Raw genomic sequence first — 19,869 nt, forward strand, 5'->3', positions numbered from 1 at the left:
CAGTGGGCCAGCTGTGCAGATATTCGGAGCCGGGTCAGTACCTGCGATGCCACACACACACACACACACACACACACACACCTCCCCCGCCGCGTGGCTCCCTGTGTGGCGGCCGCCGTCCCGGGCCCGACACGTGGAAAGCATCATGCCCGGTAGAAGCGCTGCCTTTGTACTGTGTGTTTGAAAAGCTTTGTACTGATCCCCAGGTGGAATGGGATGGGGCCTCCGAGACACACACACACACACACACACACACACACGGCGCTCCCGGGAGTCGGAGCACGCAAACACAAAACTCACCTGCTCGAGCTTAAGTCTTTTAAAGTGAGATTAAATATCGTGTCGTCTCGAGTCTCCTGAGACGAGAGACCGAACCAAAGTCAAAATTTGATTCTTTCAAGGTTTAAAAGTTGCAAATCCCTCGTTAGGTTTGAGCAACAATGTCTGTGTCATCTGTTTGCTTGAAATCAATAGAAAAACATGAAATACATTCAAACTTCCATGACTTCCATGACACAACACCAGCAACATTTTGACCTTTACGGTAAAATCCTCAACTGATGCGTTCCTTTAATGACAGCTGATTGCTTTGGACGGCTCCTTCCTCTAGAAACCCTTTTATGGTATTGACCACAACTCCAAGTATGAAGGACCCTAAAAAATGGCCGATCAGACATAAAGAGCCGACCCGGAGTGCTTAGCGTCAAACACGTCATTTCGAATAGCTCGAACTGCCGTTTTGAAGTCTGTGGCGGATTTATCCCACGTGAGATGTTGACGCATTTTCCCTTTTCTCTGTCTCCAGGCGGCGAGGTTCCATCTCCTCGGCGCGTCGCCTCCGCTCCGTCCAAGAGGGAGCGCATCTCCCACCGAGACAAGGCGGTGCAGTTGAGCGGCGGCTGGGGAGGCGGCAAGAAGAGGGACAAAGAGTACAAGTAAAACACAAACTCCTCTCCGCTGCCGTCCTCGCCCAGAGAGCTGTGATATTCTCTTCTGATACGTGTCCCGGCAAAGAATGTAGTTCAGGGGAGCGTATTGATGCTTCCCAGGCTGCGGCGCGGTATTAACATCAATACATTTCATCCTCACCAGGTTATTTCTTCCCTTCCAAGAAGACTTTCTTTATTTGTATTTATAATGCTACTTTATTGCCGGCAGCTGTGCTTTTTTGCACTGAAAACTTGAGCTTCCCTGTCCCGAGAACTAATTAAGAGCAATAGGACCCTGGACCAGCCCAAATATCTCCAGGCGGTTCCATTGTGTCGGTTCAGCTCAAGTATCACTGCCTGGACGACGGGATCGCGGCCGACCGGCAGCAAAGCACGCGGAACAAAACCGCACGCCTCGTATGGACGTGGTGGCAGGAAATGAGAGCCAGCCGGGCTCAACGCAACCGAGCAACAACGTTTAGTGGCCGAAACGGGAAATGTGGTCGCCAATTTCAGTCACCTTTTAATACGATGCAGTAATATGTCAGCTTAATAGTGGAAATGGGACATTCTGTGTGTTGCACAGGCTTCGCCGTAATGTTCTCCATCCAGCTCGAAGACGGCGGGACACTTTCAAGTTCATCTGTAAAATGGATTTAATGGAAAAATTACCAGTTTTGGTTTGTGATGTTGACAGGATGACTTGAACTTTTTACCCCACAATTAAAAAAACTCATTTGCTTTGCCATCGTCAGCCAACAGGTGTGTTTATGCAGGCGAGGAAACGCACCAACACGCCAACGCGCCAACACACCAACACACGGCAACACGCTAACGCACCAATGCACCAACACGCCAACACGCTAACGCACCAACACACCAACGCCCCAACACACCCAACATACCAACACGCCAACGCCTCAACACACCAACACACCAAAACACACCAACGCGCCAACACACTAACGACCCGACACACCAACACACCAAAACACGGCAACGCACCAACACACCAACACACCAACACCCCAAAACCCCAACACACCAAAACACACCAAAACACACCAACACGCCAACACACCAAAACACACTAACGACCCAACACACCAACACACCAAAACACGGCGACGCACCAACACACCAACACCCCAACACACCAATGCCCCAACATACCAACACACCAACACCCCAACACACCAACACACCAACACACCAATGCCCCAACATACCAACACACCAATGCCCCAACATACCAACACACCAATGCCCCAACATACCAACACACCAACACCCCAACACACCAACACACCAACACACCAAAACACACCAACACACCAATGCCCCAACATACGAACACGCCAATGCCCCAACACCCCAACACCCCAACACACCAACACACCAAAACACACCAACACACCAATGCCCCAACATACCAACACGCCAATGCCCCAACATACCAACACACCAACACCCCAACACCCCAACACGCCAACACACCAACACACCAAAACACACCAACACCAACACGCCAATGCCCCAACGCACCAACACCCCAACACGCCAACACACCAAAACACACCAACGCACCAATGCGCCAACACACCAACACACCAACACATGTGCGTTGTCTGGTTCCGGTTCTGATTAAAATATCGCTAATGCAGAACATTTAAAATGTGTTTATTTCGCATGTATGTATAGGGTTTCAATGTCTTTATAAGTCAAAAAGTGGTTCGCACTGTTGGCGACCAAAGGCCAAGAATCGGTTGCCAATTTCCCAAAATGGTTGCCCTGACCAGTGCCTTCTAATACCTGTGGATTCATGTTTCTTTGGATGCTGAGCTGTTGTTTCTCTGCAGATTTTACTCTCTTGACAAAACATCCAGCTTGTATCCGTGGGAAGAGAGTCGCTCTCTTACGGGTAAAGTTGAATAAAGCCCAGAGATTTAAGTGCAATTTCCCACATTGTGCGGCTAACTGTAGCTCCCGCTCGCCAACTGCGGGCTTGAAAATGACTGCTGTTACGGGCCGAGCGCAAACACTGATGCTTTTCCTTCTTCCCGGTCGCGGATCACAATGGCCTCGTCTGTGCATGCGAGCGTGGAGAGCCGAGGCGTCTCGTCCGCAAACACTGGCCCGACCCGGAGGCGGTGAACCTCAGGCTCGGATGTTCCTCGCTGGCCCCGCCGCCTGGAAACAATAACTTAATGAATGTCAAAACAAATAGTCGGAGCTGCGGAGCGGCTCCCTGGCAGGAAATGCACGTCTGTCTATTTACTTTCCCCGCTATCGTTCGCTCGCACATGTCTTGGAGGCTGTGTTTTGACTGTACGCGAGCTGACGGGGGATCTTCGTCTTGGAGGGCGGCGTATGCCAGAGAGGCCGGGGTGGTGGTGGGATTGGGTTTTTCAGGGTGGGGGAGCTGTTGTGAAACTCAAGAGCACTACCTCTAAACGCTCTCTGGGGCAAATCAAGGGGTGGGGGTGGGCCATTCCACGACTGCGATGCTGGAGAATTATGGAGCTTTTTTCCCGTGCAACAAGAAAAGACAGGTGACATAAAAGTTCATATGTTCCTCCGGCTTTTCAGAGCTTTTCTCTACCGCTCCCTGGAATGATATTGTTTTTTTAAAAAGCCATCGTCCACCAGTCTTCATTACGCGTGTTTACTTTTGGGTTATGGGTAAAATTAGATGTAACCCAAGACATCCACAATCCATTGCCTGGTGAAACGAGCGCTGCACCGCACTCTCGAGATAAGAGGAAGAATGTCCCTCTCGGCCCAGACGGCCCGACCTCAAGTCAGCAAATGTTGTCAGATGGAGTCTGGCGGGGAGCGGCTCGGTATCCAAATATCCCTCCGAGTGCTTTTCTCCCACCGCATCGAGGGACCGCGACAGAGTGCTTTAGCTGACCGTTGGTGTCCATTCATTTCTGTTTGAGCAAAAGAAATAACCCGGACTTGATGTATGATCTATTACACAAGAGAAGCAGGTCCTTTTCAATGTGTTGTGATGCACTTTACGAGGTTTAAGAAGCTTAAGCGAGTTTCATGAGCGACGTCGTATAAATGAATGGAAGTCAATGGTCGCCTTTTAAAAAATAAGAATTAAACGGTGCCGCGCTGTGATGTAAAGTATAGAATAAGTAACTATTGTGATGAGTGCCTCTAGTAGTAGTAGTAGTAGTAGTAGTTTGTGTATACCTGCATGTAGTTATAAAAAAAAGCTGATTTGAAGGTCAAGTCATGCGATATCATTATTATTAAATAGTAAATCATAAATAAGACAAACTCAGTGGAAATGTATCAGAGATGTATGGCTTAAATAAGATAAATTCGCCATCATGTAAAATAACATTACCTCCAGGTCGCTCACACACTGAGCGACCGATCGGAGAAGAGGCACGAGGTCTTCCCTCGTTTGTTTCGGGCCTCGTGACGCGATTAGTTCTCTCCGTTTAGCCAAAGTAAAGACGGAATGGACCTGCACTCTGAGGAATGTTCCCTCCTGGAAACGCGAAACCAATTTATAAAGAAATTGGGGAGTAAACTCACACGAGCTGAAAGCGTCCCGCGCTGGACTCTTTTGTAAAAGTCGAAGCTAATTTACTCCCCAAAAACGACAGCTGCTGGCTTGCGATATCAACGCGGGTCAGAGTCACGGTTTTCACACGGCCGAGCGGGAATGATGTCACCGGGAAACTAAATTACAACAGAATCACTTCCATTTCTCAGCGAATAACGAGATCCTCTGATGCAGAGGGCATTTAAGGAAGTAGATGCACACGCATGCGTCTGCACATCTAGACATGCATGTTTTATACACGTTGTGAAATGTACAGATTTGATGTTACGTAAAGTAATCATGAAATATATGTACACGTCTTTTTTAAATTGGCTTTTTTTTATGACAATCCAAACTGATACAATGAGATTATTGCATCTGTTTGTCTAGTTTGTGTTTAAATGATAAACGACTTTTTCTTTTTGCTAAACTGGATTCAACAAAAATAAAAACATTGTTGCTTTAACCCTTTATTGACCCTGTACAGTTACAAGTACTTTATGTGTTTGTACTTCTGTCGATGAACGTATTTTTTTTATCATTTTAAAGCTCAAACCGAAGCGGCCATCGAGGCTTCAGCTTTGGTTACGCCTAAATCTGTTGTACATTTTAAAATGCACTCGCATTAATAAACATTTTAGGGTTAATGGTCAGTAACAAATGGGATCATGTGTCCCAAATTCTTCTTTTTTTTATGATCATTTCCTCGTCATTTAAAACGAGCTCCAGCCTCGTAGTGTGGTTCTGGTTTCGGTCGCAGGTGACCCGTCCACCAACTCGACATGAACCCACAGGACTCCAGCCCCCGGCTCCTTGGAAAACAAAAACAAAACAAACAAACAACCTAAAAAACGGAAAAACAAACGGTTGCTTTCACTTTTTTTTGTTTTTCCTTGTCACTCTTCTTTTTGAGCCAAACGTCCCGCAGGACTCAAACGACACTCACAAATGTTTTTGGTGGAAAATAAACTCTCTCTCTCTGTGCGTGTGTGTGTATGTGTGTGTGTGTGTGTGTGTGTGTGTGTGTGTGTGTGTGTGTGTGTGTGTGTGTGTGTGTGTGTGTGTGTGTGTTGAAGACACTTCAATAGATTGAACGTGGCTCCCGGGCATCATGATGTCACCTCTCTGGTCCCCGGCTCGTGTTGGACGGCGTTCAGTCACTAAAATGACTCTCAATTAACTCGGTTACATTTTGACCAAGACGAATGCTGCACGGAACGTTGCACCACACGTTTTTTTGGGGATGAAAAGTGAGGGTGAGGATCTTTTGCGGGTCCGAAGCAAACCCCAGTGAACTTTTCACATTTTCTCCTCAGCGTGGGCCGGCGTACGCGAGGTCATCTTAGAAGCCCAAATAAGACCCCGCCCCCTCTGCTACTTAGGAGCGCCTCTGTTTGTTTTTTGTTTGGCTCTCCCCCGTGGCCCCGTGCAGCTCCAGGTAACTGCCACTGACCCCAGAGCGAACCAAAGCACACGCATGGTGTGCATTGCAGGTGGCGAGGCTCGTGGGCGGAGAGGTGCATGGTGGGAGATGGGCTTCAGGTTCAGGGTAACACGACTCCTCCAATAAGAAGAAACAGAAGAACCTCGCTCTGTGTGTGTGTGTGTGTGTGTGTGTGTGTGTGTGTGTGTGTGTGTGTGTGTCTGGGTTCAATGAAACTCTGCTTTCCTGAGCATGAGGAGAATGTTTGGTTTTTAATTAAAGCAAGAAAATAAAAAAGAAGGCCCACACCTCATTTACAGGACTTTTATAACGTCAATCCAAACCCTACCATTTGAAATACTGCTTTTTTTTCTTTCTTTTTTACAAAGAATCATTTGTTCAGAGAAATACAAATATTAAAAAATAAATACAATATTTCTGTGACTGAAGTTACTGTTCACTGAGCAACAGGGAAGTGACTCAAGTTTAATTTATTTGGTTGCAGCTGCAACAACAACTGTACTTTGTTCTCGTGACATAATTGTGTCGATGACTTTGCAAACAAACTTTCTTCACCTTTTGTGTTCGTAAAGATTCACCTGGTGCAGGAGATGCACCATCATTTATTAGCGGCTCCTTCATCTTTCATATCACTCAGTGACAGATGTTACAGATGTGAAAACACTTCAGTTAACAACGGCTTCAAGAATCAGAACAGTTGTCTGGTAGTTATTGTGTTATTGGTTATGTGAACCTGTGGAATCTGTGACCACACACACACACACACACACACACAATATATGTGCGTTATTGTGTATGTGTGTATATACTGTATGTGTATATATATATTATTAATACAAAAATACAAATATAATATATATATATATATATCAATAATACTTTTTAATATTTGTTTCTTGTCCCTTTTATTCCTCTTTGGGCTTCATGACTGTGTTCCATATCTCACTGCCCAATGCCATTTTGTATCAAAAATAGAGATAAAAAATAATAATTGATTAATAGTTTTGCAGAAATGTGACACAAAGCATGAATTTCATCCAGAATGCTCGGAATGCAGTTCATGATTAATAAACATGCGCCAAACTATCGAAGCTCGTTGGCTTTCAATTCTCACGAAATGAGTTTAAATGAAGGGCTGAACATCTTCACATGTTCCTCTGAACCCTGAACGTGATTTATAGTTAAGAGGCAACATGAACGAACATCTGGAGCCTCTGAACGTCTGAAGAAGTCACATGTTTGCCTTGTTTATCAAAATATCAGGATCCTTAATTAATAAAACACACTGACTGAAGTGTGAAGCGTGGTCAACGCGCTCAAAGGGACTGGATTGTGTAAATTAGGCCTAATATTTAAAGTTTTTGTTCAACTACCACAACAAAAACAATAATAATTCAACGTTAATTGCAAATGTTGAATTCGTGACATATTTTAAATATATTCACAAACATGGGAGGGCCGAATCATTGAAAATACACGGCTTTAATCAGTTTGCCTGGAACATAAAGCTAATATAATAACAATTACAATAAAATAGAATAAAGTAAAGATGCGTGTGTGTGTGTGTGTGTGTGTGTGTGTGTGTGTGTGTGTGCGTGCGTGTGTGTGTGTGTGTGTGTGTGTTTTCTTCTTTAGAGCATCTTGTTGTTCTCTTCATCCCGGGATCAAACACATTAAACCGGGATGCAGAGCAGCAGAGAAGTACCATCTGAAGTGAAGTCTAATTTAAAGTCCACGATGTGTGAACATGAAAGTCTCTTCTGGTCGATCCTCCAGAGAGCTGCGGGTCGTGGGAGGAGCCGCTCCGCTCCGCTCCTCTCCGGGAGGAGGCAGCTCCGAGGAGCGCGTCTCTTCCCGGCTATAAAGACGCAGCGAATTAACTCCGCTGGAGAATTATTGCATTACAAAAAAAAAAGCCATCGGTGCGCAACGGCGATTAGTTCCTTCTTTTTTTTTTTGTTTCTTCTTTTTTTCTTCTTCCACTTTCTCTTCTCATGGTGACTTTTGATTAAAGCGGATTTTGGGGTTAAGATGATGGAGTACATGGATGATAAGTTTGCGTTGAAGAGCCAAGCGATGAAGGCCAGCGATTACTACATGGACCAAGTCATGGAGAGCCTGGACAGCGCGCAGTACTTCAGCAAGGCGGCCCCCAAATGTGTGCAGGCCTTCGGGCTCCAGAGCGGCGAGCACCGCGGAGACCACAACGGTGCGTAACGGACATTTTAACTTCTTCTTCTTCTTCTTCTTCTTCTTCTTCTTCTTCTTCTTCTTCTTCTTCTTCTACTTCTACTTCTACTTCTACTTCTTCTTCTTCTTGCGTCGATATTGTATTTTTGATGTGTTCAAGAGAATACAAAAAAATCGGTGGAAAATTCACATCCAATCTTCTTTTTTTTCGTCCCAAGCTTTTCTGGTGTTTCTTTTATTTGTAATTTAGGTTTTTGCCTTTTTTATATTTAATTTGTTGGCATGCAACACTTAAAGCATTAACTTTTATTCCATTTTTGTTCTTCTTCTTCTTCTTCTTCTTCTTCTTCTTCTTCTTCTTCTTCTTCTTCTTCTTCTTCTTCTTCGTGCGTCGATATTGAATTGTTTTACAGGATGATGATGTGTTCAAGAGAAAACAAAAAATCGGTGGAAAATTGAACATTTAATCCTCACATTTTTTGTCCCAAACTTTTCTGGTGTTTCTTAATTTTTTATATTTAATATTTTAGCATGCAACACTTTTATTTCAGTTGTTTTATTTTAAACATATTAAGAATGAATTAGTTTTGTCCATATTGTATTTTTTTAAGTTGCACGTCCAATATAAAATGGCATGTCAGTCAATATGTATAATAATAAATGTTTCGCTCGTTCATTCCAGCCAACTACGGTGTGCCAAAGACGGACGCGGACGCTGTGCACGCGGAGCTCGCGAGGCCGATGGACGGCTGCTGCTCCCTGCGCGCGTCGCCGGTGACTTCCGGGCCGGACAAAACGGACCTGGACGACATGGCGGACATGCGGGACATGGGGGACAAGTGCGACAGCAACGTGTCCAGCAGCAAGAAGAGGAGACACCGGACGACCTTCACCAGCGCGCAGCTGGAGGAGCTGGAGAAAGTCTTTCAGAAAACACACTACCCAGATGTTTACGTGAGGGAACAGCTGGCCATGAGGACGGAATTAACGGAGGCCAGAGTGCAGGTTATTACGAGTCTTATTGTGTCCACTCACACTGATGGAGAGGAGAAGCAGAACACAGAGATGAGGGCTGCGAGGCGAAGGCACGTGCGCGTGGAGCGAGGCCGCCGTGCGTAAAGTGTTGCTCCGCGAAACGATATTTAGTGAATAAAACAATCTGTTGATTGAACACTATTTTTTTCTTCTTAAAAACAATGCAGAAGGATTTATTTGCATTGCAGGCTGCTGCAGCTCTTTTTTAAATTTAGTTTCTTCTCCCTCAAACAGATTATTTTGCCATAAATTAGTTGCACTTCTTTTCAAAAGCAAATGCCATGCACGTGATATTTGGTCCCATTTATTTAAAGGGATTTTTGATTTGTCTCATTTCCTGTTTCATTTCCTCTTAGGTGTGGTTTCAGAACAGAAGAGCAAAATGGAGGAAACGAGAGCGCTACGGGCAGATCCAACAAGCCAAGACTCACTTTGCAGCCACCTACGACCTGTCGGTGATCCCGAGGACCGACGGCTACACGCAGGCGAGTCCCGGTGCAGCAACCTCTGGGTTACATGTCAATGACCCCAGAATAGTCTGCTCTCATCGGGGAAAGAAAACCTCTAAAATACGAAATATTTATTTTCTTCTTTTTTACTATCTTTTTGCGTCTGTAGATTTATTATGAATTCACCATAAATTAGCATTAGATAAGTTTCATGTTCATATCTATTCATTAAATATATTGTTTTACCATATTCACCTGCAGTGTCTTCAAAAATAATTCAACAAAACATCTTTAAAGGCCGTTTTCTCTAAATTAGATTTGTTTCTCAGCTCTTAAATCCATCAAACTGCATAACTTTATACTCTTTCATTCCTCTCTATGCTGTTTTTCATTCATAGCCTGATTTATACAACATTTTACTCATAAAAACATGGGAAAAAACAGATTATTTTTACTTATATTCACAATATTTTCTGATTTAATGTGATACAAAGAGATATCCAAAATTATGTCTGTTAAAAAACCTTTTGAAATGTACAAAAATGTATTTTTGAACACTGCTTCCATACAATTCCAGCACATTTGGCACACATTTCCCAAGATAATGCCTCATTTACATATAAAAAACACACAAAAATGAATTATCCTAATATAAGCATCACTGGTAGCTTCAGTGAGAGGATCTCATGACTAGAACGTGAACCCTCTTCACCTGCAGTGTCTCACGGAGGGGAATGCAGCTCCTCCCTCCTCAAATCCTCCACTTCCTTCAGCCACAACAAACGCTCGCTCGCCCCGGCATTAATCACGGCTCGTCCCCGGCGCTCCATTAATCACCTGTTATGAAGCGCGGCCTCAGATAAGAAGCCGGGTCGCTGGTTAGAGCGCCTGTGAGGTGTCACGGCTGAGCGAGCCTTTATATCACGTCTCATGTCCGTCTCGCTGCCTTGGACAAAGGTCGGCTACGAGATGAGGTGAGAGGAGACGTCACGTCAGCTTTTGTCTCTCCTAGATACTGAGGTCGGGCCTCCGAGTGTTTTTTCTTCACATGGAAATGAGCCGCTCCTCAGAGGGTTGTGTGTTCACGCTTTAAACTGCAGAAAGCAGCGAACATGTTGCGTTTAAAGAGGTGGAATTGAGCTGCATCTCTTCTGCAGAGGTCAGATCCGCTGGACTTCCTGGTATTCTGTTCCCCGCACATGTTTCTGATAGATTCCCCTGCAGCTGATCCAGATTACTGTCATTGAACGGGCCGTCCCGCCGCCAGCGGGTGTCTCTGTCTCCCTGAACACTCTGGACATTGATTGCATTCTTGTGTGTTTTCATTTGGTTTGCTTGAGGTTTTGGCCGATAGGTTGTTGTCTTTCTGCTGGTGGAACGGCACGATGCTGACTCTCCAGCTGCAGCCGTATTTACGGGCTGCGAAATACGTTTATTTAACTGTTAGAGTTGACTTTTACTCTTCACCGCAACACTGTAGGTTTGCGGGTTTTGTTCAGACTTTCCTGTCAGCTATATTTATTTTGGCAGAAATATGTTTCCCTGTGCTGAACAATAATCGCTCGGTTCAGTTTATAGTTTTTGCAGGTTTCTTTTTTTTGAAGATGCTGAAATTTTGAACTATTTTGGAGCAATTATTTTGATTACTTTTGTATGTGTATATATACAAAATACAAAAATATTGCTGCTTAAAGACGGACTGGAGCTCCTACAGATCTCAGTGGTGACCAGATGGGACTCTACTCCTCTCCGTCCTCTTTGTTCCCTCCGGCCTGTTTGCTCTCCGATCATCATAAAAAAATGTAAATAGCGTCTGCATGACACTTTTATGACTTCAAAAATAGTAGAATATAAACGTTCGTTTACATTCATTCAGCGTTTGACACAATGACCTTTTTTTAAAAGGTCATTTTACCCCTAAAAATAATTCACTTTCTGCTGGTGTTTTCTAGACATTTCATATTTCCCATTTAGTAACATCTTGTCTTTGTTAATCTCATCGACTCTAATCCAGTTTTTTAAAGGGTCTTTGAATGTGTGTGTGTGTGTGTGTGTGTGTGTGTGTGTGTGTACGATACGGAGGGACAGATCTCTCACAATATGATCAAATAAAACCCAAAACCTTCTGCATGTCCAGATACCGCTAGATTTAAGTGAGTAAATATATTAGATTATATATTTTCTTGTGACGTGTGTATGTTAGAAAATGTTCGACCACTTATCAGAATCAGCTTTATTGGCCGTGTGTCACACATGCATGGAATTTAACGCTCTCATTGTACATATATACATATTATATACAATAAAAAATGTTATTTCAACATTTTACGCAATGTCACTTCATACTATATAATATTATGTACAGCTCATCGTTTCTAAATGTAACTTTCTTTTATTTCTTACGCTGGACTTAAGCTCCTATAAATTACATCTGTTCTGCGTGACAGAATAATCTCATCAAAACACTTACTAGCTTTTTCTGAGCTTTCGGTCACATGTCATGGTCTTCATCAGCCGGTGGAAGGATTCCAGTGACATTATGTGGAATGTTTCAACTGTACATGTATGTGTAAAGCGTTACTTCTACAGCTGTGTAGAAACCTGTGTGTGTGTGTGTGTGTGTGAGTGTGTGTGTGTATAGATGTAATATAGCTATTAGAATTCATATTTGTGCAGTCCTCTTCCCAGTTCAGGGTTCTTACGGTCATGGAAAACCTGGAAAAGTCATGGAATTTTAAAATGTTTTTTTCCAGGCCTGGAAAAGTCCTTGAAAAAAAATCAAAAAGTCATGTAAATGTGTTATATTCATGTGTTCATGACGTTCATTCACGCTGAGTTTGAAATAATTAATATGCTTTTAAAAGAAAGACGCTCAAAATATAAGCAGGCAAACATACAGGCATCTATATAAATGTTTATTCCTTTATTTTCTTCTATTGTCTCATTCATTTGTGTCATTTAAGGTTTACTGTTTCCTTTAAATACTACATTTACTCACTTTTTCCATGTTTCCACCCAGATTTCACTAAATGTTTGGTCATGGAAATTTGGTTTTAAGTCATGGAAAAGCCATGGAAACCCATTGGTCAGAATGTGTATGAACCCTGCATTAAGCAGGGTTCATACACATTCATGGAAATCCACTGGTCAAGATGTGTATGAACCCTGCCAGTATCTAAACCCTCCTTTGACCTTTGACCCGACAGATTCCCAACAACCTGTGGCCGAGCCCGGCCCCCGGCGGCCCCGTGGTGTCGTCCTGCATGCTGCCCCGCGGCTCCCCGCCCTGTGTGGCCTCGTACGGCCACTCGCCGCGCTCGGCCCCCGGCGGCGGCGGCGGCGGCGGCGAGCACGGCTACGTGGGCTTCCCCAACCAGCAGAACCAGTTCGGCCACGTCGCCCTCAACAACTTCTTCGGCGCCGACTCCCTCCTGGCGCCGGCCGCCGGCGGCCACCACGCCTTCGAGACCAAGCCTGAGTTCGAGAGGCGCTCGTCCAGCATCGCCGTGCTGCGCATGAAGGCCAAGGAGCACACGGCCAACATCTCGTGGGCCATGTGATCGCCGGGCGGCAACGTCTGGATCGCGCATCGGGAAGAAATATATATTTTATTCACAACTTTTCCAAGTTTGTACCAAGAGAGTCCGACATCCTACTCCAAACAAGCCACAGTGTGACACCCACAGATTAGATATCACCAGTGGGTTGTTGGGAGTGAACATAATCACCTCCGGAGCTCCGCCTCTTAGATCTGTGCGACTCGGACCATTCGTTAAAATGGGAAAAATGTGTCAGGATTTGTGGTTTAATAAAAGTAAATAAGCTCAAGGTTGTAACTAAAAACATGAAATAGCCATAATGTTGTGTGACAGACAATCAGCTGCGTTCCTACAGTCAGGTGGACTGGATGTTATCATGAAAAACACTGAGACAATCAAGGGGTCAGAGTCTCTTAAAGCTGCAGTCGGTAACTTTAACGACGTTAACTTTTTGTCATATTTGCTCAAACCGCCGCTACGCACCGGCGGTGGAACAGGAGACGGACTATCAGCGGGAACATCTGGTTCCTCTGCCTCCTTTTTAGTGCTCCTAATGGCGTTTGCAAGACTCCACCGCACCCGAAGAAAAAACAACCAATCAGAGTCTCTAACGCAGCTGTCAATCACGGCCGGTGAAGCTCAAAACTGTCAAATTTAGGAACGCCGATCAAATGTGAAGACGGGTTTTGTTGCCGCGTTGCTCGTTCCTCGCCCCCCAAAATGTTTACAGAAACACATTTTAGAAGCTGTTCGGTTGTAAAAATGAGAACGTTTTATCCCGAGTTGGTGGGCGGAGCTTCGTTTTTGGACTGTTTTCAACATGGCAGCCGGGTCACAAACGTTCTCTTTCCACAGCGAAACTAAAATGTGTTTCTGAAAACAAAACTTCTTGCAAGTTCCATCAGGAGCACTTAAAGGGAAGCAGAGGAACCAGATTGTTTTTTCTCAGATTATCTGACATAGAAGTGGACGTCGTCACCGGGACGTCACCCATTGGTTTGTGGACGGCCGTCGCCATCTTGTTTTTTTGCAAGATGGTGGCATAAAGTACAACCGACCGCCAACTTTAGGTCACCAAAACGTTACAATTCCCTTTTATGAACTAAAAAATAAAAACACTGGGAAAGAGGACAACATGGTGTCGACCTGTCAATCACCTTGTAGCCCCGCCCCTAAAGCATCCCCTGCTTTATGGTCTGTTTGACTCTAAATGACCATAATTTACTAAATGAACATCATGCTGTATTGAAGAAGACTTGAAACTAGAGATTGAGACATAAACTCATATTTACAATGTTTACTGAGGGAATACATCAAGAGAAGTAGAGTCATTTATATAGACTTCTATACAACCAGAGGAGTCGCCCCCTGGTGGTCAGGAGAGAGAATGCAGCTTTAAGGCACTCCGGCTTCAGGATATAGCGAAATTTTGAGAAAGTACCACAAAGAGTTATTTATTTTAGAGTTACCAGCTGTAGCTTGACAGTGGAGATGGTCTAAATCTTCATGTAGCTCAACTAAAGCAATACATTCAAATCCTCGTGACTTTCAGGGTAATATCCAGGACATTGTTTCACGGCCCACAATCCTTCCTGGTCCGACCAGATGGTTGATTAACCCCTTGTGATCTGTGGAGGTGAGAGCTGTGCTTTCATTGTTGTGTATTTTAACGGAGGGTCGGGGAGTCCTCAGTGTTTCCTCCCTATCGAGACAGAAAAGAAGAGTGGAATGGAGGTGAAGCGAGGAAAACCTCCAGTGGGATTTGATCCCAGCGAGGTATCCGTGTGGATCCAGAGGGAGGGGTCCCAAACCACTACAGCCGTTTCTTAGCACTGTGAATCAGCTTTCTTCACCCCTCGGCTCCCTCGCTCCAGCTCAGGACTGAAGATGAACTAACTTGACGTATCGACGCGTCCGTGTGCTTTGCAGCAAAGCTCTGTGCTAAAATGTTGTGTGTTGTAAATGTATATCTGTTGGAAGTATAATAAATGAATGTGACTTGATTCAAGCACGGCTGTTTTTTTATTGTTTTTTTAGAGGAATAATACTTTGTTTAAAGGAGACTTATCACGCCGATATAGACTCTCACTATACCTGCTCTGTCTGAAGCGCTCCATTTAGCGCCTGTCTCTTTAAGACGTCCCGAAAAGGCCCAATCTGCTCCGATTGGCTTGAACATTATCGGTGTTCTCTGCGGGTGGAGGTGCTCAGATCGTTTGGATCCAAATAACTTGTTAATAAAGTATGCAGCAAATGTATGTGAAAAAGCACATGCATTGTCCCCTTTAAAGGTTAATTCTGGTAAAATCTTATATTTTCTCACCGCCAGCAAACCTCATAAAAAGACCCAAACCAACAAGGAACGCTAGTGAGACTCATGGATGTAACGACGAGGCTCCTTGACGTGTTTCTAATCGTTTTTTGAGAACAAGATTAGGAAATATCAATCAGATACACACATTGTTTGACTCTGCATTAGTTGAATATACAATATAACCGACTTGAACTCGGTCTAAAGCAGTCAGATCCTTAAACACAGTTAAGCACTTCATTCATTTAATAGAAGTCTTTTTCCACGAACAACACATCCTCAAGCGTGCATTACTTGTTCTTTAATCTCTCGTCATTATTTGGGAGCATATCTTCTCCTTTCTCTTCTTCTTTTTTCCCCTCGCTGACATCATCCTTTTGTTTGTGTGCTCTGAGATCACAGATAGCATCTCAGGGAGACCCCGTCTCCAGGAACGGTAGGCTTGATTCAATTACTGACGTTAACTTGTGTCAGATGCTTCGGGGTCGGAAAAACAAGTTTGTTTCCTTCGGGTACTTCCTGGTCGCTGCCATCCAAAAGCACAAAGTCCGTTATCTTCTGCTCGCATCACAACGCGGAGGCTTTGATGCTGACGGAGGGTTTTTTTGCGCCTGTATCTTCAGTTTGTTTTCAGTTCATGAAAGTTAATTGCAACATTTGAGTTTTTCTGCATCGTTTGGTTGCAGAAACCAAGATGGCAGCTTCATAGCGGCAGTCAACAAGCCAACGGGTGACGACCTCCGCTACTTATACACAAGTAGCTTGAAACGCTGGTTTTGTGGCTCCGCCCACTGAGGTTGACCTCACCCAGCGACATGATTCCTTCCTGAGAAACTTTTGCATGTAACTAAAACTCCAATATACTCTTTTTTTATACATCAGTCATCCGCCTTCTGCACCTTCACCTCTCTGCCCGGCATCATCATCATCATCATCATCACATTGTGACTCCACAACAGGAGAGCGATGGTCATGCAACCAGGCCTGCACACGTGTGTGTTCATGTGTGTGTGTGTGTGTGTGTGTGTGTGTGTGTGTGTGAGATACAGAGAGTGAGAGAGAGAGAAAGAAAGCTCTTGCAGACCAGATCCATCAGCAGCTCCAATGGGTTTGACCCTCACAGGTTAACCACAGCCATTAATATAAGAGCTTCCCTCCCTTCCTCCCTGCTTCCCGAACTACCTCGCGTGGGGGAGGACAGGCCTCTGTGTGTGTGTGTGTGTGTGTGTGTTAGAGAGAGACACACACACACACACACACACACACACACAGCTGTTGACATGAAGAAATAGAGCGAGATCAAACGCTCTGGCGGCTGAAAAATGGAGTCGGCGGTCACGTATGTTCCACAGCAGAGAGCTACACTTGTCTGGCCGCTGTTGTTATTCTAATCGCTCAACACTGATGTTCCTCTTCCTCTTCCTCCTCCTCCTCCTCCTCCTCCTCCTCCTCTGGAATGGATGGACGACCGGCTCACCACCGGTTCATCTTCTTCAGTTTTTTTTCTACGCGGACGGTTATCTCTCACAAGCGCTCTCCCGCTGGCTCAGTGTAATATTCTTAGAACCGATTTGTGTTCCTTCACACAGTAATCTGACTTAAGGCCTCGCTGTCAGACCAACGGCAGACATGACGGATAAAGTACGAACACATGTTGCTCCCACCAACGCTGCACCAGTGCAGTTGGCCGGTCGAGGCTTATAGGTAAAGCGTTTATTAATTCACACATTAAACAGGCTGAAATAGACAACAAAAAGCCACACTTAATAGTAATAATTTATCAGTTTTCACCTGCAGAAATCTCTTTGTGCGTTCAGCTATTACGCAACAAAACACCTTTCTTCCTCTTGTTCTGTGACCTTTGGAGAACATTAATACTTGTTTCTGTTTCTGCTTTCATTTAACAACTGTTTTTTCTTTTTCTTTTTGCAATATTGAAGACAATTTTTCACGCCATCTGGACACCAAGACGCCAGCGAGCTGCTCCACCTTTTATATTTTATGACAGTTCTATTAAAATGCATTAAAGGACTTGGTCCACGTTGTGTGAAAAGAGGGTTAGATATAAAACACTAAAAACTAAAACTGCTGTGTGTCCAGAAAACCGTCACCTGAAGTTGTCAAACTTGAGTTCCCTCCAAACTCTGCTCTCTATTTAAATATATAAACTTATTTAACCGAAGTGAAGGTCCAAAGATCTCGATAGTTTGCCCGTCGCCGCCCTCTAGTGGCTCGTTGTGGTAAAGACACAGTGTTGGTGCATGCGACTGAAATTAAAATCAGACAATGTGCAAAGCTCATTAAGCGCCTCTGCAAAGCAGATAAAACCCACAGGCGTCAGAGTGGATGAAAACATGTTTATTTTGTCATTAATACAAATGCAGTGTTGATTTAATTCAGAAAACACAGTGCAGGACACACACACAATACACACATTTGTGGCTCATATCTTTGTCTTTGTTGTTTGTTTTTAGTAGAAATGGTATTGTTTCACATCTTCTCCCCCTCCCTGTACCTTCTGTCTCACAATAATAAGATCTTTTCTCAGATTCATACGGTACATATTCATATTTCTTGGGGGAGCGTTATGAGCAAACCTGATGTGCAATAAACTGACTTTGCAATATTCACCTTTTGATGTATTCTTCACATTTGTATTCCAGTTATTCACAGTACCGATTGGTGCATTTAGCGGCAGTAGTTCCAATGATATTACACCGTACATAAAGATGTGTCCGGTCTTTTAGAAATCAGACAAGTGGAAGCAGAGGCCTGTGACACGTTGACCTTTTGTGACCTGAGGAATTATTCCTGCCTTAAACACAGGATCACGCCTCACAGAGCAGAAAAAACAATGTAATTATTGGAGCGAGCTGCACTTTTCAAGGTGAACGCATAAAATGTGGATTTTTTGAAAGTTCAAAATCGGAGCTCCAGTTGGATAAAATGTCCCTGGAGCGCCGAAAAAATGCATTTAACCGTCCTCATGCTACAGCCTCGCTCCTCTTTTTCTGTCTTTCTCTGTTTTACCATATGTTCTGTTTTTCTGACAGTGTTGTCAAAACCCCTCAGAATCTACAAGGTCCTAAATAGCTCTCAGGAATCAGGGTGTGCAGCCAAAAGTGCCTTTCAGGAGGTCCCTTATTCTCAGCGCGGCGTGGAAGTGGTCCACAACGAGCCCGAGGCGGCTCGCGAGAGGCTTTTTAGAGGCCGACGGCAGGATGCCTTCGCAAATCCAATTAGGAAGAGCCGGGACTGGATCTGGTCTCTCTGCTGCTGCCTGTCAGTCAGAGCCGGTGTCCGGTTACCACAGATGTCAGGGTGTGTGTGTGTGTGTGTGTGTGTGTGTGTGTGTGTGTGTGTGTGTGTGTGTGTGTGTGTGTGTCTCTCGGCCCGGGTCCCTTGGTAAATGTAGTCCAATCCACCGTAACCAATAGAGAAATCTAACCGGCTATTACCTAATCAGTGATGTCATCTCCCCGCTGTACTTGAGTTTGACCGACAGCGCTCAGAGGCCGCCGCTCTGCAGGGGTGACGGGCTTTTGTGGGTCGACCCCGGAAGTTAGCATCGCTGTGGTCCGCTTGACAAATAAAACAACAGGCGATGGGATTTTCTTTTGGATTATCGCAGAAAAAAACAAACGTTTTATGATGCTACAGATTCTGTAGCATCATAAAATGTTATGATACGACAGAAGTCACAAGCTAACGTAGATGTTTTATGATACTACAGAAGTCATAAAGCTAACGTAGACGTTTTATGATACTACAGAAGTCATAAGTTACGTTTTATGATACTACAGAAGTCATAAGCTAACGTAGACGTTTTATGATACTACAGAAGTCATAAGCAAACGTAGACGTTTTATGATACTACAGAAGTCATAAGCTAACGTAGACGTTTTATGATACTACAGAAGTCATAAGCAAACGTAGACGTTTTATGATACTACAGAAGTCATAAGCAAACGTAGACGTTTTATGATACTACAGAAGTCATAAGCTAACGTAGACGTTTTATGATACTACAGAAGTCATAAGCTAACGTAGACGTTTTATGATACTACAGAAGTCACAAGCAAACGTAGACGTTTTATGATACTACAGAAGTCATAAGCTAACGTAGACGTTTTATGATATTACAGAAGTCACAAGCTAACATAGACGTTTTATGATACTACAGAAGTCACAAGCTAACGTAGACGTTTTATGATTCTACAGAAGCCACAAGCTAACGTAGACGTTTTATGATACTACAAAATTCATAAGCTAACGTAGAGGTTTTATGATACTACAAAAGTCATAAGCTAACGTAGAGGTTTTATGATACTACAGAACTCATAAGCTAACGTAGACATTTTATGATACTACAGAACTCATAAGCTAACGTAGACGTTTTATGATACT

General features: G+C 44.1%; 2 protein-coding genes across 2 annotated transcripts in view; both read left to right on the top strand.

Moving 5' to 3' along the window:
• The window catches only part of lrriq1 (leucine-rich repeats and IQ motif containing 1), a gene marked incomplete at both ends in the record, with an annotated part of 33,949 nt that extends 33,010 nt beyond the window's left edge, over positions 1-939 (top strand). The window contains one exon of the mRNA XM_079223406.1: positions 806-939. Within this exon, the coding sequence (XP_079079532.1) occupies positions 806-939 (134 nt within the window). The remainder of the gene's footprint in view (positions 1-805) is intronic.
• A 7,030-nt stretch (positions 940-7,969) lies between these two features.
• alx1 (ALX homeobox 1) lies at positions 7,970-13,172 on the top strand (the record flags this gene model as incomplete). Its single annotated transcript, XM_079224277.1, has 4 exons — positions 7,970-8,147; positions 8,811-9,133; positions 9,520-9,648; positions 12,819-13,172. 4 exons carry the CDS (start codon positions 7,970-7,972, stop codon positions 13,170-13,172), a joined length of 984 nt encoding a protein of 327 aa, XP_079080403.1.
• Positions 13,173-19,869: the final 6,697 nt, after the last annotated feature.

The sequence above is a fragment of the Taurulus bubalis genome (genome assembly GCF_910589615.1).
Source record: "Taurulus bubalis genome assembly, chromosome: 9".
NCBI classification, from domain to species: Eukaryota; Metazoa; Chordata; class Actinopteri; order Perciformes; family Cottidae; genus Taurulus; species Taurulus bubalis.